Source organism: Crocodylus porosus, unplaced genomic scaffold, assembly GCF_001723895.1.
Source record: "Crocodylus porosus isolate Cpor-Errol unplaced genomic scaffold, CroPor_comp1, whole genome shotgun sequence".
Lineage (NCBI taxonomy): Eukaryota > Metazoa > Chordata > Crocodylia > Crocodylidae > Crocodylus > Crocodylus porosus.
Genome location: NW_017728951.1, coordinates 27,636,285 through 27,659,105, shown reverse-complemented (window position 1 = coordinate 27,659,105; position 22,821 = coordinate 27,636,285). Strand labels below are relative to the sequence as shown.

Below are 22,821 nucleotides of genomic sequence, written 5' to 3'. Positions count from 1 at the left end.
CAAAAATTAGTAATGAAATTATACTTGCAGATTTGCATTTCATGAATTCTTGTAATAAAGATTCAACATGCATCTTCAATTCTACTAGCTAATTATATATAAAGGAAATACATAATGAAAAATCCCAGCAGGAACAGAAGTAAACACTCTAATAGAGTTCAAAGCAAACATTTTTAATATACCATATCAACTCTTTCTCCTAAAGTGAGAAGTTGTAGACAGACAAACTACCATGAGTCCAAGTGCATTACACCAAAAGTAAAAGGTGCATGAGCCGGGAGGCTGCTCCAATGTGCTCTAATTACAGCGCATCAGAACAGACTCAGTTAATCAAGTCCACTGACACGTGTCAATTACTGTGCTCTAGCCAGACTCCGCATCTTGTGTATCAGCATCCCCACACTTCAAAATGATGACAGGGGTGCTTTAACTAAAGGTCACCCAACGAGCCTTAGATACAGCACCCCTGTTGCCATTTTAAAGTGCGGGGATGCTGATACATGAGCTCCAGGAGCTTTAAATCAAGGCAGCTCTAGCAGCACCTCCCTCCCCACTACTCCTGGAGTGCATGTAAAAATGCCCAAAGGTACCAGCAGTTACTACCACAGATGTCTATATAATTTGTGCCTGAAAGTCAAACCAAGCTATTAATATTTGTGCAAAAACAATTATTATGACTCCTTTTTATGCGAGTCCATAAGGCCTGGCTGAAAGTCAAGCCCACAAAGGTCAGTTAATCTCTTACTAACTAGGAAACTACTGTATATTACATTATTTATTAAACCAGTATAATGGCACCAGAAGTACAGGCATACCTCGTTTTATTGCGCTTCGCTTTATTGCGCTTCGCAGATATTGCGTTTTTTACAAATTGAAGGTTTGTGGCAACCTTGCGTCAAGCAAGTCTATCAGCGCCATGTTTCCAACAGCATTTGCTCACTTTGTGTCTCTGTGTCACATTTTGGTAATTCTCGCAATATTTCAAACTTCAGCAACCACCACCCTGATCAGTCAGCAGCCATCAACATCAAGGCAAGACCCTCCACCACCAAAAAGATTACAACTCGCTGAAGGCTCAGATGATGGTTAGCATTTTTTAGCAATAAAGTATTTTTTAATTAAGGTATGTACATTGTTTTTTTTTTAGACATAATGCTATTGCACACTTAATAGACTACAGTATAGTGTAAACGTAACTTTTATATGCACTGGGAAACCAAAACATTCGTGTGACTCGCTTTATTGCGATATTCACTTTATTGCGGTGGTCTGGAACCGAACCCGCAATATCTCTGAGGTATGCCTGTACTTGTTTTATGATGATGTTTGACTGTTTACTGGATAAGCATGCGAGTCTTTCATTTCCAGAAGCTAAAGTTATAATTTTGCCTGAAGTTCAAATGAACCTTAGTTTGGTGGCATTCTTCCACAAAGAAACCACTACAATTCAGTGTCTAACAGCACTTGACTGAGGGTGACTTAGCACTAACCCAAAACCAAACCACACACAACATCTCACACTTGCAGGGCAAAATCTGCACATAGCTCAAGCCCCCGCTATTTGTCATTTACTTTCATAAGCTTTCTCTTTAATACACTTTATGTGAAATGAAACATGTGCAAAGGCACCAATTCTGTAGACACAAATTGGAGTAACTTTAATCATTAAACCGCTAGGTTTAATGGGACTACTAAGCTTAGTTTTGTGAGGTCTCTTCCTGTGTTGGGACCAAAGTTGAAGAAAAGGTTATGTATGATGCCTTTCTGCTATTACCCTTGTACCTAGCCAGAGAGGTATACCTTGATAAATAAAAGTTCCAGTCAATTTCTTTGATACAGAGTTTGAAAGACTAGTACAAAATGTTCTGGAAAATAACCCTACAGTAAAAGTTCAGAATACCTAAAAGTATAGATAAAACAAAGAACAGACAGAAAAAACACAGGCTCTTGGTATTTAGAAACTTAAAAAACTACAACAAATACTATATTAAAAACACACTTTTGAAATGGCAAGCTACTGGGATCATTCCTTGCCTCGCATATTATAAGCGGTAACAAAAATACTAACTCTCTACTTGTACGCTACCTTTTGGAGTGTGATAAACTCATTTATCACTTAATTAAACTAACAAAATTTGTTCCCAATGGGCACTGTAAGAAGAAAGCTTAGAAAGCAGTTATGCAGCTGCTGAACAGAAAGTATTCATCTCAGCCTCATAACTGAAAAAAGATTTTTATTGAGAGAAATTTACAATGTAAGTTACTTACAAAAATTATATTGCTTGCATTTTCTCATTAAAAAGGTAATTTATCCCTATGGTAAGTGTTCTTCAGGATGTGTAGTCACAATGCATGTTCCAGAGTTGGTGAGTACATGTTTAGAGAGTTGGAGACAGAACTTTTTAGTCAACCATGCATACTCAAGTGAAGCCTAAATTCTTGGCATCCTCATACTTATAACCAGGGATCCAGATTTTCCGTTTCCCACAGAAAAAAAGGAGAAAAAAATGTGGATTTCTCATTTTAACAGGAAAACACTTGGATTTTGCATTTTGCAAAGAGCTCTCTGCAGGCTGGCAGAGTTCCAGCCTGCAAGGGGCTGGGGGGAGGGGGAACGGAAGAAGGGCAGTCAAGCAGGGGGCACCATGTGCACGTGTATGCACATGGCTATCAAGCAACCTGAAGAGCAGATCCTGTAGGTGAGTCTGGTGGGGCAGGGGAGGGGGAATTGAGGCACCATAGGGAGGGAAGGGAGGGAGCAAGTTGGATAGGGCTGGTGCTGGAATCACAGAATCATATCACAGAATCATAGAAGTAGAGTTGGAAGGGACCTTGTAGATCTTCAAGCCCGCCCCCCGGCCTGGGCGGGAGAAAAAGACTGGACTCAAATGACTCCAGCCAGGTAGGCATCAAGCCTCTTCTTAAAGATCCCCAGGGTAGGAGCCAGCACCACTTCCCTAGGAAGTTGGTTCCAGCTCCTAGCTGCCCTGACTGTGAAGTAGTTCTTGCGGATGTCTAATCTAAATCTACTCTCTAATAACTTGTGTCCATTGTTCCTTGTCAAGGAAGTGCTGCCCAGCCAGGCATTGTGTGGGGCTTGAGGCCTGGGACCGGAATACATGTCTGCCAGCCAGGACAGAGCTGAGGGTGGCCCATGTGGGGAGCGGGCAGGGCATAGCCGACTCCCCACCACTGTGTGCACTCCTAGGGAGCCAGTGGGAGACCTGTGCCCCCCAGATCTATAAATGGGGCAGGGACAGGCTGCCCACCACGGGAGCAGGCTTCCTGCCCTTCAGCCCAGCCCCGCACTGCGGGTGCAGGCTTCCCTTCCCACAGCCCCGCAGGCAGAACCTGGCATGGCAGGGCAGAGCAGGGAAGCTCCTTGCCATTGTGAGACCCGTGCTGTCTTGGTGAGGTTGCCCTGCTACCCCTGCTGCTGGAGGGCGGGCAGGGGACGAGTTATGCTCCTCACCACTGCCAGGAGGGCAGGGGACACGTTGCCAGAGCAGCGTGGAGCTTGCAGCAGCAAAGAGTTTCTGCTTGCAGCAGCAAAGAACAGACCACACCCCTGAAATACTACATCTTCCACACAAGTACCCCAGCCCAAAGAAAAGGTTCCTATAATCTTTGATGGGGACGTAGGGTTTTAAAAAAAAAGGAACATCATATTTTCATCCACTTTGTGATTCCTTCCATTAGGCTAGAGATTCAAAAACCTGGGAAAGCTTGCCCCATAGGTATGCTATTATATATGGAAGCTAGCTGGCTCTAGAAATATTGATAATTAAGTCCTGCAGAGTGGGTGATCAATCTGCACAATGTCACAGTGACCAATGGTCAGACTTTTTGAATGGTAGATAAGCCTTTAGTGCTACTTCAGTGATCTCTACTTTCTGTATGAGAGATAATGCAATCTGTTTTGTTTAGTAAATAGTTTCAACCTGAAAATAAATGGGTTGGATTTTGGTCATTTCATAGTTGCTGCCTTAAACAGCTCTACACTAACCAGGCATCCAAATATGAAAAAAGCATAGACACCCGTTTTTCTGAGCTACGGATAAAATGAATAGGAACTTCTTGAATACCTGTAGCTCCAAGGAAAGTCCAAAAGGGAAGACCTCAAAATTAATACTGTAGCTAATAACAACTATCAGTCTACCCAGTGAACTCCTTGTGGGTAGGCTAAACTTTAATGTGCAGATATGCACCCTGTATGCCAAGCTTCCACATTAAGGAGGGATTGGCCAGATCTACTCTCCTACACCTGGTCTTCAATGCAGAGTTTTGACCTCATAATGTTGAAAGTTACTCCATTCTAAAAAGATAACCTTGGAAGGATCTTGAATACTTTGAATGCATTCAGAACAAGGAGCAATGGTCTCAAGCTGCAGCTTTAGATCTTGGGGAAAAAAGGCTGACTAGAGGGTGTAAAGCACTGGAACCAGCTACTCAGAGATTGTGGAATCTTTATCCTTAGAGGTTTTTAAGTCCCAGGTAGACAAAGCCTTGGCTGGGATTATATAGTTGCAGATAGTCCTGCTTTGAGCATGGGGTTGGACTAGATGACCTTCTGAGGTCCCTTCAAACACTAATCTTCTATTACTCACTCCCTCACTCTGCTAAAATAATACTTCCACCTATATAATGAAAACTACAAGGGCTACTTTTCCTTCTCATGTGCTTTTATAAGAGTGGTCCCTGAACAGGAATGAAAAGGAAAATAAGTGATATGAAGAAAGGCATCTCATTGCTCAAATTTTATGCTTCAAATATCCAATGAACTGAAGTGATGGTGAAGCAAATGATAGTCCAAAGGAAAGGATATGGCAAGTAGAAGCAAAGCTATAAAGGCCCCTGGCACATGTTCATTTAATGTCATTATGCAATCTGATCCTGGATCCCAGTGTCAGGACCACACAGGAGCTCTGGATACCCAGCCACACCTTCAATTTAAGGCATAATTGAAACCCGCCACAGAAATCTCTCTTTAGGGGAATATTTTTGTGGCTGATTTTCCATTTTGTCACACCATTAATTCCTTAAACATGTGGCAGGATTACTGTTTATGAAGTGATTAACCAGTTAACTGTCTTAATTGTAACATCTGCCAAGGGCCAAAGAGACTGTTTTTGGGCAGGAAATCAAATCTACTGTTGACTAGCAAGCAAACAGTCTAGCAAGTAAACAGCTGACCCAAGCAGCTCATGTAAAATGCTTCAGTTGAGGTAACACTTGCCTTGTCCTGGCAGGCTCTGGTGGTCTGCATTTATTATGTACAGACATACAAAGGACAATTTCCAATCTAAAAATTCATTCATCATTCAAATGCTTCCAGATTTTCAGTACATTCTGTTTTTATCATGAAAATCTGCAGTTTTCAAACACAAATCCTCTATTGTTATCTGCAGTTTCTTAAATACCAGTAAAGAAATACTAAAGGAAAGATATACAGAAATATTTTTATTTTTGCTGTATCAGCTGCATTTAAAGTGGCTAAAAGAGATGTCTTTACAATAAAGTTGAATTCACTAAGACTGATCTAAATTCTGCTCTAATTTTGTGGTAATTTATAAAGGCTCTGCATGGCTCACCAGATGAGTGTGAAGTTTTGCTAGCATTACCACATAAAAATGTCTGTTATCTACAGCAGAAGTAGACAACATCCAGCCCACCAAGTGATTCCATTCAGCCTGAGTTGGGTCCCTCAGTCTCACCTGGCACAGGCGCAAGTGGGAGCATGGGCTGTGGCACATGTGAATGGTCCTGTTACCCCCGGGCATGGAGGTACTGCCTGGCACAGCCCACCCTATCCCCATGTGCAGCTCTCAGGCATGTTGGGGGCTGTAGTCAATGGTGTGGGGTGGGACAGGGCAGCAGTTGGCCTCAGCTTCCCAGCAGCCCCTGCTGTCAACCTGGGAGCAGATGCATGCCTTGCCACTGCTGAACCCAGGCCTTGCTGCCTAGGCACCTCGAGACCATCCACCCCACTGCTAGGGGTGGTGGATGGACCAGGCGGGCAGGGCCTTTACGGAGACTTGCCCAGGACCCCTGCGAGCAGGGTGCACTCAGCTGGGAATGATGGGATGGGGACACGGACGGCAGGGAACGATGCCTGGGAGTGGGATGGGTGGGTGGGGGCCGGAGCTGGGAATCACGACTGAAATAACAGGGCAGTGACAGCATGGGGTGGGGGCCCAGGCAGAGTTGTAATCTGTTCCCTGCTTCTCCCTGTGATGGGTATCAATTCCCTGCCCATCTGTTCTCTGTGGAAGTGGAGCAAGGAATGAGTGGGAAATAGCCCTAGCCCCATGATGCCAGCACCCATGTCCTGTCTCCACCCACTCATCCTGCCCCCAGATGCTGCTTCTCATTCATATGCACCACATCCCATTTCATTCCCCACCCCTACGAATCCCAGACCACTCTCCATGGAGACCCTGCCCACCTGTCTGCTCCATCTGGTGCCCCCTGCCATGGGTGTGGGGCAGACAGGATAAACTGGCATCTCCCCGGACCACCCCCCTCTCCTCTGTGTCAGGCAGTGCAAACTGCTGTGACAGGGGACTGAGGCTAGGTCAACACCTTCCCCGTCTCTACCCCCACCCTTACCAAAACTCCTTAAGTGGGTCTCCAGCCAAAATAACTGCCCACCCCTGAACTACAGTGGAGGCACTTCAGCTCTCTGCTTTGGGATTAATTTCTATTGACTTTGCAGAGACCTTTCATTTGTTGCTGTGACCAGCAAGGCAGTGGTATCTTAGTACTAGATAAGACTGAATTGATTAAATCCATTGACCAATTCTGGATATGGATACATGTACACTTGAAGCCATTTTGAAAGGGAAACATTTGAAGAAGGCAGCAGTCATTACATTTTAATTCTTACATGCAAGCAAACTGAGAATGACATGAGTACAGTAAAACCACTCCAGTTTCAATAGCGTTAATGTTGGCATGGTTTTACTATGTTTGTATGATTCCTGGCTTAACCATGCATAACATAATAGCTGTTGCCATTTTGAAATGTTCCCTTTTAGAGGCTGCTCCAAATGTACACAGGGCCACACCTACTGTTTGTCAGCATATTTTACAGGCAGCCCTAGAGGCACTGGTATGTGCCACTAGACCTTGGCAACATCCAAGAGCACTTTGTTGAGTGGGATTGCTAAGCAACCCAATGTAGAGGCATGCAGAATAAGTAACAGCTTGCACAGCTGAAGCTTCAAGATTCTTTAAGTCTCCAGAACAGAAATCTGTTCTGATACAAAGCATCATCTGGAGATACACAAATGTTATCCAGTTTCTGAACCCTGAATGGATAGGAAAGAGTCTCACAATGAGTTCCTGACCTGTGGGAGAGCCACAAGTGCTTTGGGGATCTTAATTTAAATTGAAAGTTAACCGATGAGATGGAATTATCACTATCACAGGAAATGAAAGGAGTATAAAAGTTGCATGGATACTAGAAATCATATGAGACTCATGACCATGATAGATGATGCCAACAATCTGAATGCCAGGGGTGGTGGATGGAGCAGGCGGGCAGGGCCTTTATGGAGACTTGCCCAGGACCCCTGTGAGCAGGGTGCACTCAGCTGGGAATGATGGGATGGGGACACGGACAGCAGGGAATGATGCCTGGGAGTGGGATGGGTGGGTGGGGGCCAGAGCTGGGAATCACGACTGAAATAACAGGGTAATGACAGCATGGGGTGGGGGCCCAGGCAGAGTTGTAATCTGTTCCCTGTTTCTCCCTGTGATGGGTATCAATTCCCTGCCCATCTGTTCTCTGCGGAAGTGGAGCGGGCACCTGTCACATCCCTGCCGACTCCAGGATGGACATGAGCCACCAATGCGTGGAAGTGGTCAGTAAGGCTAACTGCACCTTGTCGTGCATCTACAGATGCATCACAAGCAGGTCCAGGGAGGTGATCCTTCCCCTCTATGCAGCACTGGTCAGGCCACAGTTGGAGTACTGCGTCCAGTTCTGAGCGCTGCACTTTAAGAGAGATGTGGCTAATCTAGACAGGGTTCAGAGGAGGGGCACTCACACGGTCAGGGGACAGCAGGCCAGGTGGAAAATAGGTGAGGCTTTGGTCCCACGGCAATACCTGGGATAACAAGGAATAACAGCCACAAATTGACTGAGAGCAGCTTCAGGCTTGATATGAGTAGGTGTTACTTTATGGTTAGGGCTGCCAGGCTCTGGAATGGGCTCCCAAGGGAGGTGGTGCTTTCTCCTACCCTGGGGGTCTTCAAGGGGAAGTTGGATAGATATCTGGCTGGGGTATTATGATACCAGCACTCATTTCTGCTCTGAGCACGGGGTTGGACTTGATGATCTATTCAGGTCCCTATCAATCCTAGAAAGTATGAAACAAGAGCCCCTTAATAAAGGGATTTGAGATATTGAAGTAGTATGCTATCATAGGAGATGGATAATCAACATTTTTTATAAAAGACAATGACAATAAAACCTAGTTTCACCAAGTACTACCGAAGAATGAGTTGAGAACAGTGAGTTCAGTCCAAAGTAATGGAGAACTCTGAAAAACTACGTAAATTCCTAGTGATGGTTAAGCTGTTGGTACCAGAGAAGCGGAAGTTGGATAGAATCCATCAGATTCAGACAACATAACTGAAAGATGAGAAGATATAGGTACAAAGGTGGAATTCAGTAAAGGTGTAAGGCTGGGACCTAATGTTAGATCCCCATCCTCTTGCAACAAGATGCCTGACGTAGGATTTACTGAGCACTGATTGGTACTTTCTCAATTTTTAGGTATTTTTAAGATCAGAGGTTTATGACACCTAAGACATGGATGAAAAGAAAGCAATCTATATTTTCTAAGGACCTGTCTTTAAGGCTTAGCCACCTGTGGTGACCTGCTAGGTAAATTAATCATTTTGGCAGAAGCAGCCAGGAGTACTGGTTTTGCCTCATGGTCTTTGAACAAGGAAACTTGTATCAGACTCAGGGTAAATAATACTGCTACAAGGGAACAGCCCTCACACAAGAATTTCTGAAACATTAAGTCCTTTATGAGACAGACAAGCAGCTGTCACATCAATTAGGGATGTGATTCACAGCAAGATGAAAGAGACATCTTGTGGGCCCATCATTCAAAGGCATCACAAAATAGAAAGTGTTTAAAAGGCTGGTGATTTATGGGCAAATATTCTGACTGAGGTATCAAAAAGAAAATGTCATAACTTGGAAGAAGCTTGCTAAGTGCTGTTAATTACTCCCTTTAGAGATAAAATCAGAGGCTTAGAGAAGTAGGATATTCTGACTAGCCACAGGCACTAAGAATGAGGATGACTGGGGGAGTGGAAAAGGGGGAGGCTCCATCCTTTATGCTCTTGCCTGGAAGCATAAGGATATGAAAGAGGTACATCAGGTCAGAGAGTTCTCCAGCTCCAGCAAACTAGGCATACACCTACCAGCTGTGCAATGATATATTATTTCCAAAAGAACCTGAAGAACTCATTTATCATTGTTTGAAATAGTCAATAAAAAGCACCTCCCACCCACCCTAAATGCATGCAATGCAGACACAACCCTAAAGCAGGGAAAAGGTTAAATTTATCCATCCTGACATGTTGCCTAGTTTAAGCTTCATTTAGTAAAACATGGAGTTGTTTTGTATAGTTAATCACATCACCAAAAATAAGAGGAGCAATTAATACAGATGCATTTCTTGGTGGAACCTATGTAAAATAGAATACTACTTTTAAAGCTCACAGCTAACCAAGCCCCTAAATTAGTTTTAAAATATTTTGAGATACACCGAGTAAAAATCCTCCTTCTTTTTAGGAACACAAATATTTAAGATTTGCATATTTAAGAGATCCCAAGTAACCAAATCCCAGCAGCAAAAATTGCAACTTTGTTTTCTGTACTCTATTGCTACCTACAGCATCCAGCCTGCTGTCTCCTGGACAGCTGCTGATATTTGTTCTGATTTTAAAAGAATGAATTATGTTTTCCATATTTCCCAAGTCATCTAATGACTCAAGTTCTATGGTGTTACCCTCACATATGAAATGAAAACCACAAGGTTAAAAAGACCTCAGAGAGCCTGTAAGGCTGAGTATCCTTCACTCAGCATAGCCCAGGATGGAGTAAACTAATACCCCATATCCCAGTAGCCCATACCAAACGCAAAACTACTTCTGTGCAGCTTTTACAATAGATCAGACAGGTGGTCGAAAGAAATTATAGAACCTCAGCGTGGGTCATTTTGTCTTTAGTGAAAATTTCTGTGCAGAAGAAAAGATACAAACTCTTCATAAAGTTGATACAAACTCTTCATAAATTTGAGCAGAATACTCTTCGAACACTGATCTCTGAACAGCCAAGTACCACATTTGGGCACATGCAATAACATTCCATTTAGAGATGCCAGAGGAAACATCTCCAATGACAGTGGATGCTAGGGAAGGTAACAAATAAGGGACAGATAATTTAAGATAGGGGGGTGGGCAAAATGGCTGGACTCCATTTTCCAGCAGCCAAGCCATGACACGCTTCAAAACGGTAGCTGTGAGGCCAGGGCTTCCATGAAGACCAACCCAGGCAATGCTGATAGTGCACACGGCTAGGCAGGGAGCTGCTCTGGAGCCAAGCAAGGCATGCAGGCAGTGGATCGTGACTCTACTGCCACCACCGCGAGATCCCAGCCCCGAAGGAGCTCCCTGCCCAACCATGCACTCTGCCAGCACTGCTGAGGCCAGTCTCCATGGAAACCTTAGTCCCATGCTGTCATGGCCCCACTGCTGCTAGGGTCTCCATGGAAACCAGCCACAGCAACATGGGCAGGTGCTGCTGGGAAATGGAGTCTACCATGGGCCCAATCCAACCCATGGGCCAGACTCTGCCAGCCCCTGCTCTAGATATACTTAGTTCAATGCTTTTCCTCTAGAGCATCCATGCCTGGTGCTGTCAGACACAGGCCTATTTGTTACATAAAAGGGGGTTGTGGATGTAGGCCACAAAGAAAACTATAAGCCTCCCTCAATTAGGGAGGCTACTAGATACATAATTGGGGCAATACAGAAGAAAACAGGGGCAGGAGCGTAGGTCATATATTGGTAACAAGGGTTCAAAGGAGGGAGACCAAGCAGAGAACACCAACCAGCACCTGCTTCCCCTGGAATATATCCATTGTCAGAGACAGGATAGTGGGCTATATGGATCACTGGTTTGACCTATTATGACACTGCTCATGTTACATGCAACAGACTCAAAACAAGGCTAAAATTCCAGATCTGAGTTGACAGGACTTTCAACTGAGGGTTAAGCTGCAGGCTTTCTGGGTCACCGATAAGATTCTGCAGACCAAAATGTGCAAGTGCTGATAATGCATAAGTAAGGACCTACCTAAATTTGCATGGAAAAAAACTGATCTCTATGAAAAACGGCATCTGATGCAATTTTACAGGAAATCAACGAAAAAAATAAATAAATAAAATGCTGGCTCCCCAGTGCCACTGTGACCTGGCCTTGCAGCCCACCCAAGAGGGGAAGGCACCAGCTGGTGGGGCAGCACAAAGGGCAACAGCCAAGATGGCAGCTGCTCCCTCATGCCTCTCTACAATCAGCAATCAGAGGCAGGGCCACACAAAGGGCAGTCAGTAGTCAAGATGATGGCCACCCCCTTGTCCCTCTTCCCCTCTAGGGTCTCTCTGCTAATAAGCACCAAGGGGCAGGACCCCTCCTTCAATCAGCACTAGGAAGCAGCGGTGCCACAAAATGACTGTAAACATCAGCTCTTTAGGATATGGCTAAGCTGCAGAAGTTGCTTTCTCTCACTGCAAGTTATGTAGGTTTCTCCACATGAGCAAGAACAGAATCAGCAGTAGATACTACAACTAACTGAAACAAAATCTGCACATTAATTTTGTTGCTATAAGAATCAGAGACAACCCTAAATACAACAAAGCAAAACTGTTGCCCATAGACAGCCAGATACAGTACCTTCTGTTGGTGCTCACAAATTTTGCCAAGCAAATATTTTAACAAGACTAGAGTTGGTTTTACTGCTCTGTTCAAAGTGCTCTGGACAGCAGTCAGCTGAGGATTCTGCAAAATTTCGTGTTTCTACTGCTACTTGAAGCGAGGGGTCTCAGCAGGAAGCAGCATTAGGTGTTGGAACTGAAGAAAATCCCAAATAGAGAAACTATAGGAAAAATGCAGTATCACAATTTTCTTTGCTTCATCTTGTCAACCAGAAAGTTCTGAAAGAATAAATAAATTCACTTTTCTTTTTCCCTCCTCCCCCCATCACAGCTGAGGAACAGAATGGTAGGGGCCCTCCTCATTTCTCACAGCAGCCAAAAAAGTAGCTTTAGAGAGGACAGGAAGAAGGCAGTTACTTTTTGGCAGTTAAGGTAGGGAAGAGGAGGTGGAACTACATATTTACAGAGGCAACTATAGTTGGGACCTGAGCTTGTCACAGGATCCAGATCAGTGGTCACCAACCAATGGATCTTGATCCACCGGTAGATCTTGGAGCATCTTGCAGTAGATCTTGGAGCCTCCTGGAGTCAATCCAAGGCTGGAGTGCGGGGCTGAGTGCCCACATGCATGCATGTGTGCACCCCAGCCCAGCAGGTCAGTCAATGGGGGAGGGAAGGGGCAGGGTCTAGATTGAGGCCCCCACAGTAATAGACAGTGCCACAAAGGCAGGAGCACGGGTAAGTTGAGCGGGGCCCCAGCCAGGTGGGACTTACCTGCTGGGGAGGTACACCCCCAAATAATTTTTTTTTCCCTCTGCCTTGATTTGTCCCCCTCTTCCCTCCCCACTGACTCACTTGCTGGGCAAAGGAGGGTTGGGGATGGCAGCGGTGCACGGTAAATCTTGGGATGCTTTTAAATGCCAAAGGTGATCTCCTACTTAAAAAGGTTGGAGACCACTGTTCTAGATAGAGCTGCTGACCTATATCTTGAACATCTTTTATGTTCCAGTTCCTCGGACCAAGAGGGCAAGACTTTCTCACACTGAAAAAGTTACCAGTTGCATACATCCCAGTATGTTAATTTAGCAATATGTTAAAGGTCACTTCTACTCCTCAGTTGAACTTTGTATTATTAAGACACTAATCAACTTCTTAACTGTTCTCTTTTAGACAAACTTTACAAGTTAAACTTCACAGTTAAGCTACTACACAAGCATAATTGAAATGGCTTGTAAAGTCAGTATACTCTCTCTTACAGAAGTTTGCACAAGTTCAATTAAATCTTTTAACTAACATTTTCTTTTTAAACTGATGCAGCTTGCATGTTCAGACAAGACTTTACACTGTTTATAGTGTCCATCTTCATCTTCTAAAGGAACACTGCTATTTCCTTGGCTTTCTCCCAGCTACCAAATCAGCACACTCAGTTCTTGCCTTGTATGAGAGAACAAAGGCAGATATTCGAATGGTGGAGAGGGGAGAGAAACAAAAACCCGAACCTATGAAGTTAGCTTCTCTTGCCCTCGTTCTGCCCAAACTTGCTATTACCATATCCCCAAAGGCCTATGATTGTTTTATTCTCAAAATTTTTTCTATCTTTACAAAGTACAGAAAAGGAAAATTATAACTACTACTCTGTTTACTCATCTTAACGGAGGGAAGATGATCAAGCTTGACCATGAATGGTTGTCTTGGCAACTGCTGATCCTCTGAACTATGGCATATGCACAAGAAGTCTATGTGACCACCACACTGAGACCTGCAGAGCATATATCTAGGCAAGAGTATGGAGGAGTAGAGGCTGCTCTAGACCTACCATCCCCCACCTTTAGACCATCTAGATAGAATCCAAAGACCAGATCAGGTCCAGACATTCAGTGCCTTGATGGTTGGAACTTCTGATTAGAGCTGCTGACTGCCTAATGCCTCGGTGAGGGTGCATTTATGTCCTTAGACTTCCGCTAATCAAAGAGTACCCACAAGGCAGTGAGGGCTAAGGCTGAGGTACCCTATACTCAATTTATTCTGGAGCTTATTCTGCAACATTGTGGTATTTTATAGGAACTACCCTGCCACAAGTAGCCCCACTATGTGCCACCAGCTCTACAGTTAGAAGCAGTCTGCTTTAGGTGAGCCCTGAAAAGTTCACAAATTTACATTAAATCCTAGTGATGGACCACTAAAAATTTTCTTGGCTTATACTGATACCCGAATATTTACCGGGCATATCAGCTGATACTGATCTGATACCCAATTTACAGAAATGCAGCAGGGCAGTGTGGAGAACAAGGGGTGTATAGGAGGGAAGGAGTATGGGGGGCAGCTCAAGGCCACACTGTGAAGGAAGGAGTGAAGCAGATGCTGGGGGCACTACCCAGCTCAGGCAGGGAATGGGACTTGGGGCTGGGGCAGGACAGAGCCATGGGAGGCTCATCCAGGGGATCAGCATCCTGGCACTTAAAAATGGCAACAGTCACTTGAACTAAAGCTTGGCGAATGAGCTTTAGTTCAAGCACCACTACCACCATTTTTAAGTGTGGGGATAACGTTTAACTGGAGCCAAGAGGGGCAAAGGCAGATGTGGAATGCTTGCTGCATGCTCAGGGCTCTCTGCCCTGCTGCCTTTGCCCCAGGGACCCCATGCTGACTGCACATCCTCTGCCTGCATGGCAGCAGGAGACAACTTGCCACCCTCACTGCTGCCAGGCAGGCAAGGGGTACATGGCCAGTGCAGGCTCCCAAGGAAAAGACAGTAGGGCAGAGAGACCCAAACCTGCAGCAAGAAGCCCGTGACTACCCTGCATACAAATTTGGAGGGGCACATGCCCCACCATGCCTCCCCTTGGGGGGGGTGCAGCAGCCCCTCCCCTTGGTCCCTTGGGTGAAACACCCACAGCTCAATCCAAATGCCCGCCCTGGCCCCATTCACTGCTCTGACTGGGCAGCGCCCCCAGCCCCACTCCTTCCCCTCACCATGGGGGCCTCAATCTGCCCCCCCCATGTCTCTTCCCTCCCCCATGCCCCTTCCCCACCGCAGACTTACCTGCATGGCATTGCTCTCCATGATAGCTGGCTGCACTCCTGGCCACATGTATGCATGCAGCTGCGCACATGCATGCAGTGTCTGGGGGCCCCCACCAGAAGGCATATTATATTTATCAGTTAACATTATCAGCTACACCAGCCAAAAAAAAGCCAATAGCTGATAACATTAATTTTCCTTTAAGTCAGTGCCAATCTGATATACTGATGCACCTCTATTAAACCCATTCATTACAACATGTGAAACTGAAGAGCTGTGCTATTAAAACCTTATAAACTATGTTCACACATGGCATACTTCTGTAACCTTTGCATCTATATGCAAGATCAAATGTTAGAAATGTGAGGCCATACATCAATGAATCACTGTACCAGACTGAATGGCAGTTTTGTGATGTGGACAAATAGCCATTTGAAGCTGGATTCAGATGACCCACACATAACCCGAAGCAAACTCCTATTGTACTGTTAGTGCTTAAAATTAGTCTATTAAAGAACTCAGTAACATTCTATTGCATCTTTCTTACTAGTCAAAATTCACCAATTTAGCACATTTTAATACAAGGCCAGAAAAAGGAGTATGGGCAGCTAAGGAACCACTGAGAAAAAAAAAGAAAAGAAAGAAAATTAGTAAAGCTTTTGCTATTTTTTGAAAGAGAATCCTTTTCATCAATCAGTTAATATTGAATCTAAATTGTTTGTTACTGTATTGAGTAAGGATGACAGTTTTTAGATATCCAAGAGGTGAATACTGAAAAAGCTCAACACCTGTTAATTCACAAGTGCCTTAAAATGAATCTGCTTCTCAGCCTCTAATACTTTATTTTCTAAAAATACTCCATGCCACCCTCTACTGGAACCAGAGCAGGATCCCTATAAAATATTTATTAGACAATTTGGGGTTAGGGCTTTGGATCCACATAGTCATTGCTAACTGATTTTAGCATAAGACACAGTGGTAGGTAAAAAAAAAAAACCAAACAAAACAGAGACCGTTTTCCAAAACAAATTTCAAGGGGTGGCCTAAGGCAGCATCTACGGAGCACTCTGATAGAAATACAGCAGTTACAGACCAGAAGTCAACACGCTCAGTTTCATGAACAGCATCAGCTTAAGAAACATTCAGGCTTAGACTGATGACAACTTCTCATAGGTGTCTGCCTTTGAAATAATAACAACAACAATAATAAATAGGTCTTTGATAACTTCTTCTTTCTCTTTTTGCTGCTACTTCCCTCTATGCTGTGCTATTAACAACACTCTATATGGAAGTAGATCTAAAACCTTAAAAGTGTCCAATTAAAAATAAAGTCCTTCTAGATTCCTCCTCATGTTTACTACATTAAATGCTGTCCTGTAGGAAAATAAATAATCCAATCAGCATTCTTCCTTTTCCTTGCACTGCCACAATCCTACACTAGTAAAAAAGGACCGGAGCAGTGCCTAATCAGGCAACTGCATCCAAGTATTGGACCAGTTTAGGAGGGAAATGGGGCAGCCACTGAAGCTTCTCACTCGCACCCCAGACTTGAGATCCCTCCCTTCTAAAAGTAGGCAGGCATGCTGACTGCACATCACTCCCCAGCTGTTTGATTATGACCCTACATTGTGCTAGCACTAGGTCATCAGGTTGGTTAAAAGAAATTTTGAAAACACACTCAGCCTTTCTAAGTGATGACTTTTTCACTGACAGTACTGGAAGTTCTTTCCATAGCCACCTTCACCTTAATATCTGGTGATCTATAACAACTCTGCCAATGGCATCTCAGTAGTACCTTAAACTTAACTCTTTAGTGTTGAATTTTACTCTTTGAAATTTTTTAATTGCTCTGAAATTAGCACTGCCAATTAAACATTGCCATTTTACAGTTGGGAAAAAAAAATATTTACCGACTTTCCCAAGAATACACATGAACTCAGAATACCCATTACTCAGTCCTATGCTTGATCCAGTAAACCAAACTTTCTCTTACTATCCAAAATGCTCACTCAAAACCTAAGTCTATAAAGGCGCCTTTTCAGACACTGGAATAGCAATGCATTCCAATGTGTTGCCTGTGTCTGTTACTCTGGGACACTGGTGAGTGCCAGCTAAGTTTAGCTGCTAATTAGACTGGACTCACAATTCCATTAAAGTTCAGGGCCAGCAATTCACAAAGAAGGAAGCAGCCTACTGCTTATTGAAAGAATGGTAGCCTGTATTTGAAGGATTTGTAAAGAGCCTTTTTTCCTCCTAAATCCAGTAATGATTTTAAATTAATTTTGACCCATATATTAGAAACTGCAAATTGTCACACTAACTGTAAGTGATGACAGATATACATTACATATAGACCAGCCAAAGATTCCAATTGTCCTTTGACAGAAAGTAGTTGACAGGGTGGATTAGCATCAAAATAGTTAGGAGTTACAATATTAAAGGCTCATTTTATAATGAAACGGGACATGGAAAAACGTTATCTTTTGTTGCTACTGTCAGTGGAGTGCCTTGAACATGTATGTTAATAAGAAATCGTACATATGCCATTGCACTAAAAAGCAAACAAAAAGGCCATGTCCAAGGAACAAGTACCTGCACACATTCTCATACCACAGAAGGAACAAAACCCCCAAACAAATAGGGAAACTCATTACCATTGTAGAGAGCTGGGGTTGACCATATATGGCCCAAGAAGCCACAGGGCTTTGCCTGTGCCCATACCCATGTTGAGGCTGAGCAGTAAGGAACTACATGGGAGCCAGGGACCCAGCAGCTGTTTCTGCATCACTGTCACTTTTCCCTTTCCTCCTCCTCCTTCCTCTGCCCCTTAGTTGTAGTGTGAGCTTAGCTTTCAACTGGAGGGGAACTGCACCCGGGCTAGGCTGGGTAGTTCAGGAGGGCAGAGGGGGAGGGCAGGGACAAGTGGCAGCAGTGTGGAAGCAGCTTCCAACACCCTGGCACAGCTCACCTCCAGCCTGAAGCTGGACTTAAACTGCAGCCAGAGAGCAGGGGGGCCAAGTAGAGCAGCAAGGCATGGCCACAGCTCCCAGGTGCATGACTCTAGTAGGAAAACAAGGAAACCCTTCCCACCAGCAGTCCCTGATGTTGATATGCTGCCAAACCCACCCAGATTGGATATGGATTGCCCCAGCCCAGGACTTGTAAAAGGTTGCTGGACCTAGTATAAAATCACATATTCCCTCAAGCCAAGGCCTTGCAGAAATTGCCCAGAAGAGAGGATACAATCATATGGAGTCTGATTTTTTCATGAACTCCCTCTACCTCTCCTACCTTTTTAAGAAGGAGATATCAACATTTAGAAGGTAGCAAGCAATATGAATGGTCAGGGAGCGGATATGGATGTTACAGAAAAAAAAGCAACATGTTCTAAAATTAAGCCAGTTAATTCCAAACCTTTAAGCTTTCAGAACACTAGCCAACCAGAAGCTTACAGGTGGAAGCCAAGACCACTGTTACTAAAGGAATAACTGAAGGAGTTTGGACTGAAGGAGAAAATATGTTTCTGCCTAAGAGGGAAAAAATGGTGAAGACCTCAAAAAGCTAGAATGAAATTACAGGATTTTGGACTTTGCTTTTACTGATCCATAACAGTACTCTGCCATCATCTACAATATTTGTATTTTTCCATCTTCTTTTTTTTGTCGCATTCCATTGCCAGGGTTCACTAAGAAACACTAAAAAAGTGCTGCACATGAGATTTAATTATAGGACTGATTATACAGAAGATAACTGTCAAAATTAATAAAGCAATTTGTATTAGATTATGCAGAAACAGAGATTCCCTTACTCCCCGGCTGTCAACAGAATAAGTTTCTAATTTAACCATTTTAGTTATAATCTAAAAAATACAAACCATAAATTAAAAAAAGTTACAATAAATAGTGTATCTAGGAGTTTCTTCTATAGAAATCAGTTGGGGGAAAATGTGCTTTAGCAATGGGATGGCTGATTGGGGAGGTTAATGAATTAGTGTAAACAATCTAATCCTAATTTAACAACGTAAAGCATCTAAGGATTGTGGTGCAATAGAAATCCATCTGTTTCTTCATTAAGCCAAAGATAAAATTGTTGATTATCCCACTATGAATTATCTTATTGATGAGGATTGCAAACAAATTTTATATTTAATCGTAATCCCTGAACAAACAAGTTTAGCCAATGAAGGATATAAAATGTAACACAGACCAGCTGTGGTTTAAGGCAGACCACTACAATATTTAGCCAAAGGAGATTTTTGTATTTTAACAGCTAGTGAAGAATGGTTTACATGCAAAAACTTTGTGTTCCTTTGAAATTTACATTCAATGTATGTACAGCCTATGTCTCCAAAATAACAGAGATCTCATCAATTCCTAAATAACAAAAATAAACATGAATATCAAGGATCAAGAAAAACTAGCGTTCAGTACTGTAGATACCAAAATTAAGATTTAAGCTTCATTTGAAGTTTATTACTTGCCTCAAAGGTGTTACCAGTGATATCAAATTCAGGTGGTACAAAAGCACCTTCTGGATCATCTTAAAAAAAAAACAAGAGGGAGAAATGTATCAGATTAACAAATCAACAGTTATACTTCTGTTGTACTTCGTAGTAATCTTATGTTGCAGAATGAAGTCTGTATAAAATTGACAAGCCTGTTTATCTGCACTCCTCTGCACCACTACGACAACGATGTACAGAGGTGATGGTTCAAGCACCATAAGGAATATATCATTCCACCACCACCATCATGGGTAAAACCCCTAAGAGAGGAAGGCTGTCTCCTCAGGAGGCAAAGACAGCTGACTTCACCATCACTTCAGGCTCATTCACCAAAGTTCAACTTGGGAGATCAAGAACTTGTTTGAGTGTCATTTTGCCTACAGTTTTGTCATTCTGCTTGGTCTGCCAACGCAACAGAAAGCAGATAATGTTCATCAACAGAAACCTGGACTGGTTTCTTTTACCCATTGTTGGAACCAACTACTTTTTTCATTAGTGATTAACATTTGAATTGGAGGGAGGAACAACAGGGGAGGAGTGCTGAGGGAACAACAGAGCTACCCCTCTTGCTAATAGCAGAGGGAAAGCTCTTTTGTTTCTAACTTGTTTTTCTGATTATTTATAAAGTTGCACTCAGGTCAATCAACCTGTGTAAAATGTCTAAAAGGGAAGAAAAATTCTATGTCAAGTCCTTACACTCACTAGGGACACCCTTCTAGAACAACCTTGCTGGGCATTGGAGCTGGTATTTTCTTGTGCCCCCCTTTGGCCTCAAGTGTCTCATTAATGCAGATTTTTTTTCAGAGTTCTTTCCGACAACAGTACCTGCAGATTTGCTATGGTTGTGGGGTTTGTTTTTTTTTACTACGTGCCTTTCAGAGGACACATTCAGACCTACAGTTGATCAGCCACTACTCATCTTAAGCCCTCACGCACGTTGACTTCGGCTTATTTGCACTGCTCAAAGTGTCAGCCGACATCCTAACGCCAAATTGGTTGTGGAGGTGCAAATCTACAAGATGAAGTTTTGGGATGATCTCAAAATTCTAGTTCACAGAGTTCTTTCAATACACGGTTTAAACCCCAAACTAGAATATGACCTATGGTCAGGTTGCCCCAGTTTCCATGAGGGTTTTTGGCTCCCAAGCCAGTATAATTTATTTTAAACAAGATAAAATGCATATTAAGTGTATTTTATAGAGTTGATTCTACATGTCAATGTTTAACACATGACCCAACGTCAATTGAAAAATGCAATTCAGAGCCAAATTAAAAATAGTAAATCCTCACCTTAAAAAGATTTCCAATTTCTCCAACCTATCATTGCAGGCAAATGCATTTGTTAATAGATGGGTGCGTGCTATATTTTAGTTGCAGCCAACAGGGTCAGAAAAGAGACTATCAGGGTTCAAGAACTTGACTGAAAATTCTGTCCCCAGTTATTTAAATCTTAGCAATAGCTTGATCCAAGTACAGGATCAAGTTGGGAAGGAATTCAACCACCGCTTTGGAATGTATCAAATGTATCAACTTGACAAAGAATATCTTGGATTCAAAAGCTTGTCTAGCTCTATCCCAGCTACATACAGTGATAACTTTTATTAGACCAACTAGGAAATCCTTGCCTCTCAAAACCTGATACTTAGCGTTTTCACTGTGATGTCAGTGGGAATCATGGACTGCTGACATCCTATCAACTGTGTTGGAAACATCTGAAAAGGTGCGAGTTACGATAAGCTTTTGGATCATCTCCAAGTATCTCTCTGAGCAGACTAAAAATTGTGGAAGTAACAACAGCATAGATAAATGGACATACATTTTGCATTCAAGAAAAATAACTAAGCTCTTCTCTCAACAAAAATAAAAGCATTCTTGACTACAGGTGTTAGGCTATCTATATATAGCTTAGAAATTCAGCAGCCTACCTGAATCTTGCATTTTAGTAACAAAGCCACAAAGACACTGTTGTGAAAGCAGATAGTAAACTCATCTTGTCTTAGGTAGAGAGAACTGAAAACTGGACGCTGAATACTAAAGCTACCAATATAATACAAATATATAATATACATTTACAAATGTTTCACTGCTAGCTGGTTCTGACTACAGAGACAGATGCTACCTTTGGTCACAGAATACTTTTAATTGGCTTCTGAAATACAGTAGCTTTCTGCAAGAACCACTGTCCTATATCTGCTGTCCAGTAAGCAACAATTCCCTTCCTACGATGTGGAGAAAGTAATGTTATTCTATTGTAGCGTCCTGCCCTGCAGACCATGGGTTCTCTCTTTGCTTCTCTTTCTCCTTCTGAACCCATTTAGAAGAGTTAAAGGTTACAGTTGGGTAATACTTTATATTTGGAAAATCTGCTGCATTATTATTTGTATTAGATCAAAAAGCTCTTTAACGGACAACTATCGTATTTTTGCATGTGCTGCTACTCAGTTTTGCCTTCTTTGTCCTGTTAGTTGGAACCCATACTGTCACACCATTAGAAAGGAAAGACATCCTACAACTATGTGAATTACTTGCAAGTCATTTATAAATAGGGTAACTATACATCCTGGTTTAGCCAAGACAGTTCCAAATTTTGTTGGCTGATCCCAGACAGTTGGTCAAGTGTCCCAGCTCAGAGTCCAGGGGGAAGGTGGAGCGGCATGGTGCCACCATTATTGTATATCCTTTTCTTCTTCACTAAAAAAAACCTCAGTACTTAAAGAGGTACCTTCATGTGTTCAAATTTATAGCTTAAATACTTTTCAGCCATTAGTTTAGATTTCTGTCTCTTGTGAACTCTTTCTTTTTTTGGCTCCAAAATAAAGCCAAGATCTCAAATCTTTGGCACTACAAAACGTTTCATCTATCAACCTTATTTCTTTCAACAAGGAAAGTAGTATCTTTTAAAGAAACATTGTTGAAGCAAATTAGACTTAAAAAAATTCTTACAAAATCTTAAAATACACACAAAGACCCCTAGAAATAAATATTTAAAAAAAATAAAATTAAATAATCCTTTTAAAGGAAGAAAAAAGAGATTTCTCCTGCACAGGTAAGCCAAATACTGTAGCATCATGCTAATGCAATGGGAGTCAACTTTTGGTTCTGTGCTGCAAATTAGCCCCCCACCATCCCCAGGAGTTGTTCTGATTTGCTTCCTCTGCTTTCTGCTCCTAATTCTACTCTTCTTTGTTTCCTGACCTATCTGCTGTTTTGTTGCCTGTCCCCTTCCAGCATGCCATAGGGGCTGTTGGTGTCACTTGTGGAGCATGTGCTTCAGGTTGGCCACAAGTGGCACAGGCAGCCTCTGGCTGTAAGAATCTGGAAGTGAAACAGATTT

General features: G+C 42.9%; 1 protein-coding gene across 2 annotated transcripts in view; it reads right to left on the bottom strand.

The window, feature by feature from the left end:
- Positions 1-22,821, bottom strand: part of KNDC1 (kinase non-catalytic C-lobe domain containing 1) — a 140,999-nt gene that overhangs the window by 100,332 nt on the left and 17,846 nt on the right. For both annotated transcript variants that reach the window (XR_002104864.1, XM_019556060.1), the window contains exon 3: positions 19,464-19,522. Coding sequence is in view for 1 of the 2 variants with exons in the window: in XM_019556060.1 (XP_019411605.1) it covers positions 19,464-19,522 (59 nt within the window). In the remaining variant the exon portion in view is untranslated. The remainder of the gene's footprint in view (positions 1-19,463; positions 19,523-22,821) is intronic.